Below are 19,023 nucleotides of genomic sequence, written 5' to 3'. Positions count from 1 at the left end.
TATTTATTCAGTGCTGTACCAAACTCAAAAAGAAATTTATAGGGCTAGAAAAAATAAAATAAAAATAAAAATTTTTTTTAAAAAAGTCAGAATCTCAAGGGTAATAATGAAAAACGTAGGAAGGAAAGAATTCTGTAAGTATGGACTCTCCAGCATCTCAAACATATGGGAACTCAAAATCATTGGGTACTTGCTTAAAAAAAATCATCAGGACACATTAAGTACACCACATACAAAGCAAACAAACACAGAGGCATTGTGTTTCATAAACTCAAAGACCTCAGTTACTGGAGAAACTGTCTGATAAAAACTGCTGCAAAAAATGAACAGTAGAAACTAGTTTTTGACCAGCACCTTATACCATATACCAAGATAAGCTTCAAATGAATACATGACTTAGATAGAAAAAGTCACATCATGAACAAGTTAAAAAGAACAAGGAAGAAATTACCTCTTGGATCTATGGAAGGAAAAGAATTCCTGACCAAATTTAAGTGATGATCACCCAAGATAAAATGGATTGCAGCAAATTTAAAATTCTTTGCATAAACAAATCTAATATAGTAAAGATTAGAAGGGGAAAAGTAATTCGGGAAAAACATCTTTGCAACAAGTTTCTCTCATTTCCAAGATATAAATGGCACTGACTCAAATTTCTAACACTCAGCACCATTCCTCAATAGGTAAATGATCAAAAGACATGAGCAGGTAATTTCCAAAGCAAGGAATCCAAGCCATTAACAACCACATTCTACATCACTCACAATTAGAAAAATACAAATTAAATTTGAAGAAATCTCACTCCTATCAAATGAGCAAAGATAATTAAAGAGGAAAATGACCAATGATGAAGGGTCTGTGGGAAACCAGGAACATTAATGGTGGAGCTACGAATTAATTTGTCCAGACTTTCTAGAAAGTATTTGGAACTATGTCCAAAAAATTACCAAACTCTGCATGTTGTTTGGCTCAGCTAAATCAAACCAAAGTAAGAGGAAAAGAATCTACACGTGCAAAAAAAATTTTTAGCAGCTCTTTTTGTGACCACCAAAACGTGGAAACTAAGGGGGTTTCCTCTGGGGGAATGACTAACCATATTATGGTACATGTATGCAATGGAATCCTACTGTGCTATTTTAAAAAATGATGAGATGATTACAGAGAATACTGGGTAGTATAAACAGATGCAGAGAGAGTCGAGCAGAGTTAGGAGGACGCTTCACACAATGACAACAACATTATAAAACAAAAGAATTTTGAGAGATTTTAGAACTCTGATCAAGGCAATGGTAAGGCATGAGACCAAGGGAAGGAAGATGAAGACGCTTCTCACCTCCCGAAAAAGGTGAAAACCTGAAAATGCAGAAAAAGATACACATTTTCTGACATGGCTGATGCGCGGTTTTTGTGAGGTTTTTGTTTATTTTTGAAAATTTGTTTGATGGAGAGAAGGTGATGGGACAGATTAATTTTTAATTTTTTAATTTTAAAAGATTATTTTTTTTCCGTTACTTGAAAAATTAAAAAAAAAACAATTTTTAAAGGAAGGGGGGGAAAACTGTCCAGGGGCTGTCAGACCAGGACAGAGGCAATGGAACTGACTGTCCATCACCTTTATTTCTAGATTCTGTGCTTCCTTTCATGGAGAGAAACAGGAAGAGGGAGGGGAGGAAAGGAGAAGAAAGATGAGGAGGTAAAGGGGAAGCGAAGAAGATAAAGACTGCAGAGGATCAGGGGGTCATGGGCTTAGAACTGGAAGGGACTCCAGAGATCATCTCATTTTACAGATGGAGAAATGGAGGCTTCTCATGATGAAGCCTAAAGGTCCCCCAGGGATCAGTGCCCAGCTCCCTGAATTCACTGTGGGGGAAGTAGGAAGGGAAAGGCTGGTGAGAAAGAGAGAAAGGAGACTGCCAACTGTCCCAGAGGGCAGGAGGGGGGACTCACCTGGAGCTGGCTGCTGTGCTCCTGGACCTGATGATACTGGAGCTGCAGCTCCTGGACCCGTCCCTGCAGAGTCCCTACCTGGCCCTCCAACTGCCTCAGCTGCCCCTGCAGAGCAGCCTTCTCAGTTGCCAGTGCAGCGTTCTGTCCAGGAAGGAGAAGCACAGTCAGATCATGTCAGCTCACTTGTTCCAGAACAGCCATGCCCATACCCCAACTCACATTGCGCTCCACCATGATAAGCCGCCCACTCAGGGTCTCCTGGAGTACCTCCATTGCAGGGGGGGCCTCCTTGGCTCCCCCTGGCCTTGGGGGCTCCTCTGCCCCCAGCCGCAAGGAAGTCTGGCACTGGAGCTGCAAGGAGAAGACCCCCACAGGGTCAGCTCTAGAAAGCAGGAAGGGAGACCAAGGGGAAAAAGAGCAGCCTTCCAGAAACCAAGCACCCAGCTTCAGACTCCACCCTGCTCCCATGCCATCAGCTCCCACCTCAGCTGTCATCTGTCACCTGGACTACTGCAGCAGCCCCTTGCTCAGCCTCCTTACCTCCTCAGCCTCTGCTCTCCAAACCATCCTCCATTCTGCTACATAAAGCTCAGGTCTGACCAGGTCAGGAAATCCTGATTGTCCCTGGGGCCTTTCAAACTCCCCACAGCCTGGCCCTGAACTACCATCTCAGCTTCCTCTCCTATGACTCTCCTGGCCACACTAGAATGAAGCCAGACCGGCCTTGTCTATACCCAGTCTTCTCACCTTGACCCTGCCCGTCTCCTAGGCTGGGAATGCTCTCCTCATCCTAGAATGCCCAGTGCCCTTCAAAGATCACCCCAAGTTTACTCTCCTCATCTACCTTGGCCCCTTACAGGTCCAAGTGTGTTCTCTCAACCAGTCTGTATCTCTGTATATATATACATGCATAATCTACCTGGAGACATTCACACATACATATTACACACTCCCCATAAAATGAAAACTCCTTAAAGGCAGGACCTGATTCCAGCATCTAACATGGTATCTGACACATAGAAACAATCAATAAATGTTCATCAATTGACTGATCAATCAATCAGTCGGCTCAACTAGGAATTGTAATTAACCACTGAATGTAATTAACTCTACAAAACCAGTCACACACTACAGAATCGTGTGCTTCACTACTAGAAACTGTGGGGGCCACTCCTTGAGACCATACAACCCCTATAGGGCCTGGCCAGGTGTCATAAGGAGGGGAATCCCCAGAGACAAGAAAGTTCCCGTAAACTTTCCCCCAAACCACAACAGTGAACATGCACGCAGGCCATGAAGGTGTGCAGACCTCTCTGCACACATCACCCCACCGATGCCTTATAAAAGCTCCTCTGAATTATAGAAGAGGCTCCTTCTCCTTGGCCCCAGAGGACAAAACTAGACCCAGCAAGTGGAGGTTACAGAGAAACCATACTATTGTTCAGCGTTTCCAAAAGCAAATTGGGAGACCCTCGGGTTTAAGGAGGCCCTCATCTCTGGAAGTCTTTGAGCAGAGCCTATGGGATGCTTTGTGGTTGGGCTAGATGATCTCTCAAGTTCCTTCTATATAGTAAAGAGAGTCCTGCTGACTGAAGTCAAAGGACCTGAGTTCAAATTCTATCTCTGACATTTACCACCTAGTTGGCCTTGAGTAAGTTAATTAAACTCCCAAGAACCAGTTTCCTCATCTACCAAATGAGGAGCTAGACTAGATGACCTCTAAGGGTTTTCCCACCTTCACACGTATGGTCCTCTGAAGGCTGAGTCTAGGAAAACAAAGGGATGGATGAGGAATTCAGTGTTATGTTGTTTCAGTTGTATCTGACTCTTCTTGGCAAAGATTCTGGAGTGGTCTGACATTTCCCTCTTCAGTTCATTTTACAGATGAGGAAACTGAGGCTGACAGGGGAAGTGACTTGCTCAGGGTCACACAGCTAGTAAGTGACTGAGATCAGATGTGAACTCAGGTCTTCCTGACTCCAGGTCTGGTACTATGCCACCTAGCTACCTAAACTACCAATCTAGGAAATGAAGGGATGAATGAGGAATTCTGAGAAGCATGGAAAGATGTATATGATACAGAAGGAAGTAAGCAAAGCAAAAGAATGCTAGACAAAATGCCCACGACAATGTGAATGAAAAGACAGCTTAACAGGGCACCAATAGACCACTGAAAAACCATTAGGGTCTAGAAAACAGGCGCTGAAGCCTCCCTTGTCTCTGCAGAGAGCTGAGGGGTTAGGAGGACCAAATGCTGAACATACTGTCAGACAAGTTCACTGTCTCAGTTGTCTTCGCTGAATTGTTTCTGTGACAAGGTCATGTTCAATGAAGGGGGAGGTATTATATCAAGAAATTACAATGATGTAATGATAAAAGTCATCAATAAAAATTATTTTTAAAATTAAATTAAGAAAATGAAGGGACAGACGGAGATAAGGAGGAAATCCCAGGAGGAGAAGGCGAGGCCTTGAGGTGGAGGCTGACTCTCCCATTCCCTCAGTGTAGGGTCATGGCTTCTCACCTGATCCTCCAGGTCCTGGACCCTGGCCTTTAGAGCCACCACTTCTTCATCCTTGGCAGCCAGGGCAACCCAACTCTCTTCTTCCAGACGCTTTTCCAAAGCTTGGCACGTCCTGTCCAGGGACAGGGGGAGGAAGGACATCACATCCCCTTCTCATACTCAGGCTCAAACCTCAATCCCAGTTTTCCAAGGCTAAACTCTCTGAAGCCCCAGGCCCAAAATTACAGTATTTCAGAGCAAGAGGGAACTTCAAAGGCCCGAATCCAAGCCATCACTGGACAGGAATCCCCTCTAAAACATTCCCAATGAGAGACTCTGTATGAACACCTCCAGAAACGAGGTCCTCACTACTACTGAGGCAGCCCATATCACACTGGGAACATTCAGATGGTTAGGAATCTGTACTGAGGTCAAGCAGCTGCCCCCTCACCACCACAGGGCTGATCTTCCCTTCCCTCTATCCCCGTAGTCCCTCCTGGGTGCAGCCCCACCTCTCCTGGTGCTTCTCCTTCTCTTTCAACTGCTTGTCTCGATCCTGGGTCACCCGCTCCAGCTCTGACTGCAGCCTTTCCACCTGGGTCTTCAGCTGCTCACTCTCAGCCACTGCCCCCTGAAGCTCCTAGGTGACCAAAGGCTGGAAGGTCAGGACCAGGAGGGGGGTACTAGGTAACCACCATGGCATGCAACGGAGCTTAAGGGAAGGAGTCAAGGAGACCCTGCTTGACAAAGAGAGGCTGGAGCCCTCTGGACCAAAAGGATGGGGAAGGGGCAGAGAGGGCTGGGAGCTGGGATGGGCTTTGGACTGGGCATCTCAAGACATGGCTCAGAGTCCCTACAGGACCCTTCCCATGAGCCCCCAGGCAGCTTGTTTCCCCATCTTTCAAATGAGTAGCTGTGACTAGATGATTCCTTCAAGGTCCTTCTGGCACTGACATTCTATGACCCTCTGAGCCTGAGTTTGCCAGTCTGCAAAATGAAGACAGTAACCTCTGCCTTGTTCACCTCACTATTGGGAGGTCTCAAGCAAAGTACCAGGTATTAGGACAGTGCCTGGCCCAGAGCAAGCATTTAAGAAATGTCTATTGACTGATTGGGTGAATGAAGGGAGGGAGGAGTAAAGCACTACGGTGTCTTGTAAGAACCAGGAGACCCTGGTGCAAGTCAAGGCTCAGACACGATTAAGCAAGTAGATCTCAGGGAGCTGCAAGGCGTCTGGCCCACACAAATCCCTCTAGCAGACCCGGCAAGTGGCCAGCTAGCCCGGGGAGTTGAGGGGGACCCACCTGTGGCCTCGAGGCTACATGTGGTCCTCTAGGTCCTCAAGGGTGGCAAGACCTGTATTCCAATCCTAACTGCTACTTAGTAACTATGTTGTTTCCCCCATCACTATAGCTTATTCTGCTTAGACCCAGAAGGCAGAAAGGAAAGAGGGGAGGGCAGAGAGGCAAATTTCCGCTGTGTAGGGAAAACCTTCTGACCAATGAGAATTATATAAATGGGTTAGGGGGGATAGGAAGGGAGGGGGGAAGGAAGGGAGAGGAGGTGGAGATGGTCATTGAGAAGAAAGAACTGAAGGAAGGCCAGAAGCAAGTGCAGACTAAGACAGCTTTGAAAGCGACAGGCTGACTTTATTAGAAACTTAAAATGACAAACGTGCATAACAAGAGACACGGAGTTTCCTTCACAACTTTTTTTCAGACCTACTATGTGTCTAGAAATGCCTGTTTTCTTTTAGTATGTTAAGTTCAGAATAAATTTTTTTCTTTAAAAAAAAATTAATCTAACCTCCTACTGTACTGACAGAGAAACAGAGGATGATGGAAAATGACCAGTCCGAGGCCACCCAGCTAGTTGGCGGCAGAGGTGACCACAGAGCCCAGGTCTTCATCTGAACCCAGAGTTCTTGTGTCTACACCATATGGCACTGGTCAATGAAGGGAGAGAAGCATGACAGCTAGTCTAGTCTACCTGGCGGAGCTGGAGGGTCTCAAGAGTGAGAGGGGCCGGGCCAGACCTGAGTCCCGAGATGGGGATGATGGGGACCCTTACCTCCCTCAAGGTCTCCATCACCTGCTGCTCCTTCTCAGCCTGATCCCGCAGGGCTCGCCCTTCATTCTCCAGATCCAGCAGCTTCTGCTCAGCATCCTCTGCCCGGGCCCGCAGCCTGGCTCCCTCACGTTCCCACTGCCTTCGCTCCCGCCCAGCAGCTCCTAGAGCCTCTGCTAGAGCCTCCCGCTCCCGGGCCGCAGCCTCCAACTCTCGCCCAGCAGCCTCTAGAGCCTCCCGAAGCCCATCTCGTTCCCGAGCCTCAGCCTTGGCCTCAGAATGTGCCTCAGCCTCAGCGCTCCTAGCCCGAGCCAGCTCCTCCCCAAGTCGGGCAGCTTCCTCTCCCCGGGCCTCTAGCCTCTTCCCCTGGGCCTCCAGCTCCCCCCGAAGGGTCTCCCGCTCATGTTGAAGGCTCTCCAGCTCTCTTTCCAGAGCCTCCATCCTCTGTCCCTGGGCCTCTTGTTCTTCTCTCAGAGTCACCCGCTCCTCATTCAAGGCCTTCAGTCCCTGCTCCCCAGCCTCCACCTCTCCCTTCAGGGATTCTCGCTCCTTCTCCAAAGCCTCCATAGCCCTCTTCAGAACCTCTATCTCCCCTTTCAGAGCCTTCCGTTCCCTTTCCCAGTCCTCAGCCTTCCCTACTTTCCCCTCTTGAACCAACTCTTTCTCATCCTGGATCTCACATTCTAGGCTCTGCTCTTGGACCAGGGTCTGGTTTTCTCTATGCTCCTCATCTCCCTCTGCCACCTCTGGCCTTGGACTGGGAGGCTGGCCCCTTGGCTGTCCTTCTTGTCTCAGTTCCAGGGGTTTATGCTCAGCACTCAAAGCCTTCCTTTCCAAGGCTGCAACCTCCATCTCCCCTTGGAGGTCTTCCTGGACAATCTTCCCTTCTGATTGCTGCTGAGTCAAGGCCAAGGCATCCAGGTCCTGAGATGGGACAGGTTGCTCTGCTTCCCTGGAGGCATCTGGAGAGTCTGAGGGCCCAGAGCACTCCCACACAGACCCTTCTGAAACTGGGAGAGATTTTCCATGTCCATCACCAAGGGAGTCTGACTCTGGTGGGAACTCAGTCTTCATCTTTGGAATATCTTGGAGCCCTGAAGGCTCCAACACCTGGTTGGGTTGATTCAACTTGGGTCCTCTGGGGTCCTCTGACTCTTCATCTTCCATCTCAGTCAAGGGAGGCTGGAAAAAAAAAGACAACCATGGAAGTAGACATCAGAAAGGAAGGGTTGGGAAGGAGAGGATTCAGGGCCTTGGGAACTGAGTACAGATGAGATGTGAAGAGACTGAGAGCCATTGGCATACCTGACTCCACCTCCCAGCCTTCAGCTCCTGGAGCTGACCTCGAAGCTCCCGGTTCTCTTGCTCCAACCTCCGGAGATTCCCCATGTCTGCCTCTCTCACTTCATCCTGCAGTGAGGGGGCCCAGCAAGGCTGCGGTGCTGGGAGAGGGAGAAGGAGGCAACCTCAGGATCTCAGAGATCCCAAGCCCCACTCATCAGAGACCCACAGTAGCAACTCTCACACCCAAACATGAGCCACCTCGGTAGCCTGGTCACATCAGCTGAATGATCCCTGCCTAGAGAGCAGAGGCTCTGGTCGAAATGTCCACCTTTCTTCACCACTTTGACTAGGGCAGGAGAAGGGGGCTCACAGATTTAAACACAGATATAGGCAGCGCTGGAACTAGGGAAGGGTGACCGGAGCTCTGTTCCAAGGCACCAAAATTTAGCAAATACAAAAACTGAACATGCACTCCTGCAGTTTTAACCCGGTGCCTGATACATAGTAATCACTTAATAAATTCTTGCTGACTGACTGACAACATCGTTGTAGAAATAACTGAGCCACTACTTAGCAAGAATAATTAGTTAAAGCAGAAAATGAACACTGCTCACAATACCCAACTGTGAACTACTGATAGCCTATGAATCGCTACAGAAATTGATCTTTTTTCTCACTTGCCTGAAATTGTCCTAATTACTTGCAGTGTGATTTTTTTCCACATCGTAAGTTACATAGTTAATTCGAGGAGGAGCTGCTTGTCCAAGATGTTACAACTGCTTGGTACAGCTCTGGCTGGTCAAAGAGCCTTGACACTAAACTTTCCAATAGAGGAAACCAAGACCACAAGAGGTTATGTGAATTGCCCAAAGTCATACAGATAGGAGGAAGTAGCGATGGATATGGAACCCAGGTCCTTTGACTCCAGATCCCACTGGTTCTTCCCACCAAACTGAACAGTCAGTCCCTCTCATTGCTCTACCCTCTAAAGACCCCTCTCACCATCCCCAGGGGAGCTGGGGCTTGACTGCAGGGTCCGTCTCAATTCTGCCTCCAGTTCCACGTTCTCTTCCACCAGCTGGTCTAGCTGTTGTCGGGTGGATTCCAATTCCTGGGGATCCCCAAAAGAGAAAGAATTCCTTACCCATACACAGGGCCCACAGGAGCCCGCTGATGTCTGTCTAGGTCAAGGGCTCTGGGAGTTAGGAGACATTCAGTTTGGAGGCCGCCAGGGATCAGGGCTGGGGTCTCCTTGCCCTCACCACTTGAGCCTCCCCAAGCCGAGCGCGAAGCAAGAGGTTCTCCCTCTGGGTCTCATGGAGACGAGAGCAGCGCTCCCGGGCAGCCTCCAGCTGTTCCTCCAGCAATGCCCGGGCAGCCTCCAAGGCTCCTGACAGGGCCCGCTCCTCCTGGGGAGGTAGAACAGATCAAGAACAGAGCTCTTCCTGGAGACCAGTGACTGTAAGCCCCTGACTATACAGAAGGGGAAACTGAGGCCCAGAGAGGCTAGGACTTGTCCCAGGTCCTTAGTAGTAGTCAGGATTCAAACCCAACCCTTTTGGCTTTAACTCTTGTGCTCCTTCCACCGCCCTCCACAGTCCATCCCAGGCCCCATGCAAGTAATTACTGTCTCACACTCAATAATGTTTAACATAGGCAGATTCTGCATACATAGTGTGATTCTGGGAGCAGGTTCTACTTATCACTACTGTCTGTGCCAGGAGATTAGGGGACTTCTCCAGTGGCTCACACAGCCAGGATGGCAGGAGTTGAACCCAAGACTTTGTTGCCAACCATCTGGACCATGCTGCCACTTAGCCCCTTAACCAGAGAAAGAGGGAGTCTGGTCTTTGCCACTTATTAGCCAGGTGACCTTGGACAAATAACCTCTCTGGGCCTCAGTTTCCGCATCTGTCAAATGAAGGACTCCAAGGACTGTAAGGATTCTTCCACCTCTCTATTTAGGACCCTCCCCCTGGCCCTCACTTAATGACCAAGCCCTGCCCCCTCACCTCCAGCTGGCCCTTATAAGCCTCGGCCACGTGCATCCTCTCCCGGCACCTTCGAAGCTCCTCCTGGAGCCGGGGCAGCCGCCCAGCCTTTTCCCGAAGTGTCTCCGCCTCCTCCCGGTACAGAGTGGCTCTCCTGGCCTGGCCCGACAGCACCTGAGCCTGCGGAGCACAGAGGAGACAGGATAGGACGGAGAGCAGAGGAGCACCCTCTGGGCCTGGGGAGGGCATGTAGGGAGTCGGGGGCTGGCAGAGAGGATGCCAGAGCCCAGGGACAAGGCTGGAAGTCCAGCAGCCTGGGGGCTGCCAGGCCTGGGATCAAGAATGGAGTGGGCATGCAGAGAGAGGTCTAGCAGGGTGAACCAGGAGAAGCAGCAGGGGGGCCCCTACCTCCTGCCGCAGCCTCCGGATCTCAGCCTCCAACCCCTGCACCTCCCCCTGGGAGTCCAACAGCTCCTCAGCCTTCTCCTCCCTGGGAAAAGAGGGACAGAGATGGGGAGGGGACACTGTGGCCATGGGAGGCCCCTGAGAACTCACATCCCAGCCCCTCTCACTAACTGTCCATCCCCACCCAGCTCTGGCCCCTCCCCCCAGATGGCCCCAGAACCCTCCCCCTAGAGGTCCCCTTACCCTCCCAGCTCCATCCCCTCCCTCAGCTGTTCCCAAGAGCTGCAGTATGACTCACAGCTCCTGCCTCAGCCTCCTGAGCTGGGCCTTGGCACCTGCCAGCTGCAGAGTGAGGTGGTGGTGAGGTCCCTCTTGAGATACCCTCTGAGGGGTTTCTGGCTGGAGGGAGAGCACCTCTTGCTCCTGCAACATTTCTGCCAGGCGCTGTGGGGGTGGGGGGAATGGGTGCCATGTGAGGGCAGGAGGCTTCACCCTACCCTTCTTTCTCACCACCTAACCCACAACCTACAAACTGAACCCAGGCTCCTCCCTCATCCTCCTGGGACCTGAGACCCTAGCCCCCACCTCCAGCTACTTCTGCTCTCTGGGACCCCAAAATTGGGTCCCTGTTACTTCACCTGAGCCCAATTCCCCAAACAAAATGTTAGCAACTTCACCAGGACAATCCCAGGCCCCTCCTTCTAACCCTAGCACCCAGCTGCCCCCAGGCACCCACATCACAACTCCCCATTGCCCCTATCCCCGGCCTAGGCCTATCTAGACACTGCTTCGTACCTGGGCTGCCCGGTCCCTCTCCCTTGCCAGCTTCACTAGGGCCTCTGTGTGGCTTCGAACCAAAAGCTCAAGCTCTGGGCCAGCCAGCTCCCCTGGCTCGGGTCCTGTCAGGGACAGCACCATACCTGCACCTGGCTGGCTCACCTGGGGGTGGGGAGAGAGCCAGGTTTGGGCTAGCCTTCAGAGGGGTCCCAAGACCTTCAACCTTTGCATCTGGGGATCTAGCACCTAGGCAGGGCCTCTCCCACCTCAGGCTGCAGCACAAAACTCTCATCTAAGGAACTCTGGCTCTTCCTTCTCGGCCCAGCTCAGGGCCCCTTCCTCCAGAAAGCCCTCCCTGTTTCTCCTGCTGAGGCTTCTCTCCCTCCTCAGTGTCATGAGGCTGGACAGGGTTCAATAGGCCAGAGGGTCCAATCCCTCATTTACAGATGAAAAATTATTTAGAATCATCCATTTTAGAGTGAGAAGGGGTCATTCAATTTACAGATGGTGAAACTGAGGCTTGTTAAAATTGTGACCCACCCAAGGCTACCCAAGTACTTATCAGTCAAGCTGTTATTTAAATCCAGGTCCTCTTGGTTCCAAAACCTGCTCTCTTCCCGACCTTTAGGCCCAGGGTCCCCATCCCTTTCTGCCTTGTCTTGACTCATCTATTGACATACTGTGGGACCCTTCCTTCCCCAGGAGAATGGCAACTCCTAGGAGGCAACCCCTGGTTCTGGGTGGCCTGACACCATGCAGTCCCTTAATAAGGGTTCATTTGGGAAATGATGGGGTGCAGTGGAGAGATGAGGGCATTGGGTGGGGAGTCAGAGAACCTGAGTTCAAAGGCTGGGTCTCTACCAGCTCATTACCCATGTGACCTTCCCCACTCTGGGCCTCAGTTTCCTCATCTAGAAAATCAGGGGCAGACAAGATGACTCTGGGTTCTGTCCAGCTGGCACCCTCTGATCCTGGACTGTGGGAGAAGGAAGAGGAGAGGAAGGACAAAGCCTGTGGGGGCCTACCTCCTGGATGGCAGCTGCCAACTCACTCTGCACCTCGAGGCTGAGTCCCTGGATATGGCGAATAAAGAGCTCCCTGTGCTCACACTGTGGAGGAGGACAGGGAGACTTACCTGGTGGAAGGGGATCCCCAGCCAATCCATCCTTGCACTTATGCCCGGATCTTCTCCCTCCTCTTCACTTGGGCCCCCCAGTCTCCCCTATCCTCCTCCACCCCTCAGCCCCTCACTTAGACCCCCAAACTCCCCCACCCCCCCACCCCGCAATCTCACCTGCACGGAGGCCCCCAGAATCAACTTTAGAGTCCCCTCCAGCTCCTCTATGGCCTCCTCTGCAGGCATCCAGATAACAAGAAGTCAACAGGGAAGGTGGGGAAGTTGCCATTGGGGGAAGAGGGCAGGAGAAGGGACCCTGGGTACCTGAGAGGGGCTCAAAGCCCAGCATCTGGAGGTCTGGGGGCGGCACCAGGATCAACAGCTGCAGCTCTTCCTGAGAGGAGAGAGGGCAAAGAGCTGACTTCGGAGCCCGAGGGGATAGAAGATACCATCCCCTGGGGGGCAGCTGGGGAAACCGAGCCTAGAGAGAGCCAGAGTTTGCCCAATGTCACACAGCTGAGACTGAAGCCTAGGCCACTGGCTTTCTACTAGGAAGGAGGTCTGGAGGAGACTACACACAACCATGGGGAGAGGGAAAGGGATTTTTTCCCAGCCCACCTCCAGTCTTCCCCTTAATGGCCCCTCCCAGTGCCCAGCCCCATCTCTCACCTGGTAGAAGTCTCTCAGTCTCGCTTGCAGGTGGCTTAGGCATCTCACCCGATGAGCCCTGGGGCCCCTCTGAACTCCTCCAGGACGAAGACCCCCTCGGGAATTTGGGGCTCTGGGGGGGGGGGCAGATATCACCCAGAAGCGAGGGCAGGCTGGTGCAGGTTGGCACAGCTGTTTCCTGCTCCACCCACCCACTAACTGCTATCACCATTGGCCTTTTGCTTCCCATCTCATCCAGACCTCCTCTAAGACATCCAACATTCCCTCCCAGGCTGGGGCTTCCCCTGCACCCACTCTTACATGAGACCCATGACCCGGTGTAGTAGAGCCCCATCACTGAGTCTCAGGAATCGATCCTCAGGGCCCAGGGGCTCCTCTTCTTCCTCCTCCCCATCTTCCTCTTCTTGGACCTCCCCAACCAGCCCTGCCAGGCCCTGCACCTGTGAGGGAGAAGATTGGGCAAGATTTCGATGAGCTAGACCCTCCTTCAGCATCTTCACAACTGGGCCTGACCCCCCACAGTGAACTGGCTGGATCTCCCCTCCTCCTGATGCCTTGACCCTGCCTCCGATCCTCACCTCCCTGGGACCTTCCTCCCCCACCTCTACAGCACATCCCCTGTAGCTTCCCCTCTCTTAGTCTTCTCCCCTCCCCTCTACCTCACCCAGGTGGCCAGGCTCCCACTCAGGAAGTCCCTGAGCCTGGGCCCCACACCCCCAGCCATTCCTGGGGTGCCAGACGTTCAGGGCCCTGCCACGGCTACACCTGCCCCTGAGGAGGAAGAGGAAGTCCCCAGGGGGGAAGGGGACACCCAGTCTGCCTGATTCTAGCAAGGCAGCTTCCTCCTTCCGGTGGTAAGACCAAGGCAGGCCACTTACCCTCTGTCACATCCTAGGTTTCAGGGCTGCTTGAGCCATGAGGTATCCCCTAAGTCTGCTGTATTCCCCCCTCTCCCAAGCTCTTCCCTCATTCTAAAACACTCCTTCCCCTAATTCCTCACATTCCAATAGTGTACACCCCCCCCCCTCCCCCTCAAAAGAGTGAAGACATAGGAGCACCCCAGAGGACCAGCCAGCAAACCCCCAGGGAAACATTGAACCTTATGTAACTGGCAGGGGACAGAACCCCCTGCCTCTCCCTCCATCCCACCCCAGATGCCAGCTGTTCACTGGCCATAGAGCTAGAATGGGTCTTAGAGGTCACTGAGTCCAACCCCTCACTTTACAGATGAGGAAACTGAGGCCCAGAAAGGGGGAGTCAGTTGTCCAAGGTACCAAGTGACAGGAAGGTGCTTGTCCAATCCAGGGCTTTCAAAATTAATTAACAAACTTTAAGTGATATATCCCAAAGAGATTTAAAAAAGGAGAAAGATCTATATACAAAAATATTCATATCAGTTCTTCTTGTGATGGCAAAGAATTGGAAATTAAGGGGATGTTCATCCTTTGGGGAACAACTGAGCAAACAGTGGCATATGATTGTAATGGAATATTTCTGTGCCATAAGAAATGAGGAGGAGGATTTCAGAAAAACCTGGAAAGATTTACATGAACCGAGGCAGAGTGAAATGAGCAGAACCAGGAGAACTTGTACAGAGTAACATCAATACTATATGATGATCAACTGAGAATGTCCGAGCTATTCTCAGCAACGCTCTGATCCAAGATAATTTCTGAAGGACTGAGTATGAAAAATGCTCTCTACCTTCAGAGAAAGAACTGCTGGAGTCTGAATGCAGACCAAAGCCTTGGCGTTTTTACCTTCTTTATTTTTCTTGGGGTTTTTGTCTGTGGTCTCTTTCACAACATGACCAGTATGGAAATATGTTTTGCATGACTACACATGTAAAATCTATATCAAATTTCTGCCTTCTCAACAAGGGGGGAGGTGAGAGAGTGTGGGAGAGACTTTGGAAAAATTCAAAAATTGCAAAAAGATAAAGGTTAAAAATTGTTTTTATGTGTAATTGTAAATAAATTAAATTGCAAAAAAAACAAGCATTAAGTGCCTACCATGTGCCAGGCAGGATGTTCCTGTGGGGATATAGAACGGTCCCCGACTTCAAGGAGATTACAACTTATTGCACTGTATTGTGTAGTTCTATCTCTTTCTCCCCTCTAACAAAAGGGAGGGGACATCTACCTAGCTTAGCAAAGAATTAAACAAGGTCTCCGCTTCCCTGTTCATCACTTCTCTTCTCTGCACCTCAGTTTCTTCCTTGGTGAAATGGTAGGGATGGGGCTAGTTGCTCTGGCCTTCTAGTACCATGATTCTATGTATCTATGGAACCAGAAGGTGAGGCCTTTATTTCCTGTGGGAGATGGCCCAGGAAGGGGAGTCTGTGATGCAGAAGGAGGTTGGGTGTTGTAATGAGTGCCCTGGAGAAATGGGGAGGTGGAAGGGGACCTCCCTAGGGGACAGAAGGAAACAGCTCCAGGTTGTGGGCATGGAGACAAAATGAGAAGACAGTAGATAATTCAAGGGGCTGCCTGTGGCTTCTTAGGGCTGAAACCAAGAGGGCAAGAGAGTGGTGGAGACTGGGCTCCAACCAAGCAGGTGCTGGAGGGAGCCAGGGTCAAGTTGCCCCAGCACAAGAGTGCTGAGTCATTTTCCCCTCAGCCCTTGCTCTGAAGTCATTCTTACCTAACCTGACTGCAGTCACACCCCTATTTCAGTTCCTCAGGGGAAGGGCCCCATCTCTCCCATTGCTTTCACATCCCCTGTACCTAGGACTGTAGGTTATTAAAATTGGGAGAGTCTGAGTCAGACTCATTAAAAATTGTCCCCTTTTTTTTTAATATTTTGTTAATGACTCCAATTTTTAAAGAAATTTTTATTTTTTGTTTTTATACCTCCTACATTATTTCCCTGACACCAACCTTAAGTCATTCCTTATGACAAAGGATTTTAAAAACAAGAAGAAAAGGAGTTTGCCAAAATTTATCAACATATCAGATAATCTGACTCTATGGGCAACATTCTACACCCATAATCTCTCACCTCTGCCAAGAAAAGAGGAAGATACCTCCTCTTATCTCTTTCTAGAGCCATATCTGATGATATCATATTATTCAATTTCAGTTGTTTCCTTCTACTTTCCATTATCATTTAATAGGGGACTGATGCATTATGTACAGATCCCAGCACCTTGCTAAGGCAGTGTCTCTATGTGGCCCATGCTAGAGAGCCACTTCTGGGAAAATTGTGATGAGTATCCTTGTACAGTCCCTGTAACTGGGTCGGGTTGGCCCACCAAGTCAAGTCTCCCACTACCTCCAGGGCTATCTCCAGTCACCCTGATGTGTCTCTGGTCACCGGACACAGATGACTCCAGAGGAAAAAGTGAGGCTGGTGTCTTTGCATAGCCCTGCCTCACTTAAATGCAATTCACTTGCCAGACTTTACATCACCTTCTTGATGTCACGGTCCTCAAGAACAAGCAACAATTATGTGCCAGGCACTGTGCTGAGTACTGGGTTACAAGGAAAGACAGAAGACAGCCCCTGCCCTCAGGGATCTCACAGTCTAATGGGGCACAGAACAGCAAACAATTTTGGAAAGAGAGCCAATAGAAAGAGTCTTTTTACCATTGGCCAGGTATCCAGACCTGTGAGTGTCGTCAAAAGGACCCGAGTCAACTTCTCTTGGCTGTATTCATGCTGAGGAAGTAAGGTGACACCTTCCCTCCCAGCATCCAGGGAAACCATGCCATAAGCAGAGAGGTCTTGGGTCCTCCTTCCATCAATGGGCCATATGACCCCAAATGGACCCCAAAGACCAGGGCCTTCTTGGCCAAAAGACCAGGTTTTCCTTTTTCATTCTAGAGGCGGACAATAGAGTCTCCAACCTTGGGATTTTCAAGGATTGGTGAGGGAGCCATGGGGATCCCAAAGTTAGAATCTAGGCTAGATTTACAGCCAGCACAACTTAGATTGCTTCAGGGAATAGGGAGCAATGGGTGATCTTTGGGAGTGACCTCTGGGATCCCAGCCCAGCAGCATGACTCACCTAAAAGCACCCTCACCTTTGGATGGGAACTTGGTGGGGCCAAGGCAACAGAGACACGGCATGCACCATATTGTGAGCCTGATTCCCATCTCTCCCTGACCGAATGATACAGGAAGGATTCAGCCCTTGTGCATCAGGGCCATCTGAATGAAGTGAACAGGACCAGAAAACAACACACACGGTAATTACAATAATGGCAACATGCTGTTAAATGAGTCCAGTGAAATCATACATGGAAAGCACTTTACAAACCTTAAGGCCCTCCCTAAATGCTTACTGTTCCTATTTTTGTAATCTTTCATACAACGCCCCCTTGGGGCTCACTGAGCTGAGGCATGCTGCCTGTCACTGGCCAGCTGGGTCCCTAGAGGGCTGGCTATCACGTCCTAGAACTCACTCTCTAACTTAACCTCCGGGATGTACCCTCTAACTTCAGGGGGCCAGTAAGTCCATTTATTGAGGGCAGCTAATTGGCGCAGTGGATAGAGCACCAGTGCAGGAGTCAGGAGGACCTGAGTTCAAACCTCACCTCAGACAGTTGGCACTCAGTAGCTGTGTGACCTTGGGCAAGTCACTCAACCCCAACTGCCTCATCCTGGGTCATCTCCAGTCATCCTGATGAATATCTGGTCCCTGGATTCAGATGGCTCTGGAGGAGAAGTGAGGCTGGTGACGTGCACAGCCCTCCCTCTCTCAGAACAAAGTCAAGTACAAGTCGTGTCACCATTTCTCTGATGGCCTGGTCTTCTTCGGCAGCGAAGGACGAGCGCACACGTCCATTAACGATGAATGACTTTTACCAAAGAACATTGACTTCACAGGCAGCAAGAACAAAGGTTTCAAAAGTCCAGCCACATCACTTTACAAATGAGGAAACCGAGGCTGAGGGAGGCTAAGTGATTTGTCCAAGGTCACACGGCTAGTAAAGAGCCAAGGCAGAATGTTGACCTCATGACACTGTGTCCCCAGCTGCTCCACTTGTTAGAGGAGTTTCTTTATCTGGAGTTCTCTACCTCAAAGAATTCACAGATCCAGACCACCCCCTCTCCCAAAAAAGAGAGATCTCCAACTGAGAAAATCTGCTAAGCCTTCTTAAAGGGAACAACAGATGCTCAGGTGGAAAAGGAGGGCATTCCAGGGAGAGGGAACAGCCTGGGTAAATGCATGGAGACAGGAGAACAGTCAACTGACAAGCATTCATTTCCCTTTGCCAAGCTCCGTGCTAGGCAGTAGGGCACAAAGACAAAATGAAACAATTCTTAACAGTCAAGAAGTTTTCAATCTAATGGAAGAGACAGAAAATTTATGTCCTCAATTAATTCTGGAGGATGCAGGCATCTCAAAAGAATCCATCAGAAGTAAAAAGAGTGTGAATTAGTCCTGCATGAATTAGAAAGGATCCCAGTGAAAATAGATGATTCCACACAGGAAATACCTTAGTTGAAAAGAATCAGTGACACACTGTGAGCCTGTCTGAAAACAAGCTAGTTCAGAGCTAGTCGATTCAAGGGGAGAGGGTTCCAGATGAGGGAGCCGAGCGCTGCAAATCCCTGAAAAGGAATCACTTGGAGGGAGGATAGAAAGAAAAAGGGCATCTCTGACTTCTCACCCATCCCACCTCTCTCCTCTCTCCTTCGGTCATGTAAACAGAAATGTTGGACCACGCGTCCCCTGGGAGCAGAGATATGCAGATAAGAAAGATAAATTATCCCAAAGAAAGGACAGTCAAGTATCCAGAGACAGGACTGACCAGACTTCACAAAATCAGCGCACGTGGAGTTCTTATCAGTGTCAGTAGCTATGTCCACCAAAGAGTGTAGCAGCCCCCTAGAGAAACTGGGGTTGTTGACAGAGTCTGCCTCAGGACTTGGGTGGTTGTTGTTCTTCGTGCTGGACTAGGACCAAAACGGCATCATCATGTTGAGGTCAAAGTGCAGTGTGTCCAACTGGGGCTGATCAGCTCACTCAACGTGAGCTAGGCAGGCTCTGCCACAGGTCAGGCACAAATAATCCATCCGAACATCTGAGGTGGAGAGCGCTCTAAATTTGCACATCTTCTGTTTCTTTTGAGCTACCACAATTTTGCTTCACTCTTCGAGCACGGAGTTTTCTCTGATGAGGGTATGCCGTTCAGGGCAGTACTCTGCCTGTGTCTCCCACATCTCACAATCAATTCCAAAGTTCTTCAGAGAAACCTTAAGAGTGTCCTTGTATTACTTCTTCTGACCTCTGTGTGAGTGCTTGCTCTGTGTGAG

At 50.1% G+C, this 19,023-nt stretch overlaps 1 protein-coding gene across 2 annotated transcripts in view; it reads right to left on the bottom strand.

Annotated features, from left to right (window-relative positions):
* Positions 1 to 18,052, bottom strand: part of CCDC88B (coiled-coil domain containing 88B) — a 28,621-nt gene extending 10,569 nt beyond the window's left edge. The window contains exons 1-19 of one of the 2 annotated variants that reach the window (XM_072638982.1): positions 17,298 to 18,052; positions 16,785 to 16,911; positions 13,061 to 13,200; positions 12,761 to 12,872; positions 12,416 to 12,485; positions 12,269 to 12,327; positions 12,000 to 12,083; positions 10,993 to 11,136; positions 10,496 to 10,641; positions 10,201 to 10,282; positions 9,814 to 9,972; positions 9,064 to 9,210; positions 8,804 to 8,912; positions 7,823 to 7,959; positions 6,521 to 7,699; positions 4,963 to 5,090; positions 4,472 to 4,583; positions 2,167 to 2,298; positions 1,948 to 2,088 (exon numbers count right to left, since the gene is read on the bottom strand). In XM_072638982.1, the coding sequence (XP_072495083.1) occupies positions 1,948 to 2,088; positions 2,167 to 2,298; positions 4,472 to 4,583; positions 4,963 to 5,090; positions 6,521 to 7,699; positions 7,823 to 7,959; positions 8,804 to 8,912; positions 9,064 to 9,210; positions 9,814 to 9,972; positions 10,201 to 10,282; positions 10,496 to 10,641; positions 10,993 to 11,136; positions 12,000 to 12,083; positions 12,269 to 12,327; positions 12,416 to 12,485; positions 12,761 to 12,872; positions 13,061 to 13,071 (2,952 nt within the window). In that variant the 5' untranslated portion in view covers positions 13,072 to 13,200; positions 16,785 to 16,911; positions 17,298 to 18,052. Of the gene's footprint in view, positions 1 to 1,947; positions 2,089 to 2,166; positions 2,299 to 4,471; positions 4,584 to 4,962; positions 5,091 to 6,520; positions 7,700 to 7,822; positions 7,960 to 8,803; positions 8,913 to 9,063; positions 9,211 to 9,813; positions 9,973 to 10,200; positions 10,283 to 10,495; positions 10,642 to 10,992; positions 11,137 to 11,999; positions 12,084 to 12,268; positions 12,328 to 12,415; positions 12,486 to 12,760; positions 12,873 to 13,060; positions 13,201 to 13,424; positions 13,544 to 16,784; positions 16,912 to 17,297 lie in introns of those variants that run through there. The other variant, XM_072638981.1, reaches the window with a different exon arrangement.
* Between the last annotated feature and the right edge of the window lie 971 nt (positions 18,053 to 19,023).

This window comes from Notamacropus eugenii, chromosome 2 (assembly GCF_028372415.1).
Source record: "Notamacropus eugenii isolate mMacEug1 chromosome 2, mMacEug1.pri_v2, whole genome shotgun sequence".
Taxonomy (NCBI): domain Eukaryota; kingdom Metazoa; phylum Chordata; class Mammalia; order Diprotodontia; family Macropodidae; genus Notamacropus; species Notamacropus eugenii.
This window is presented reverse-complemented; position numbering and strand designations above follow the sequence as displayed.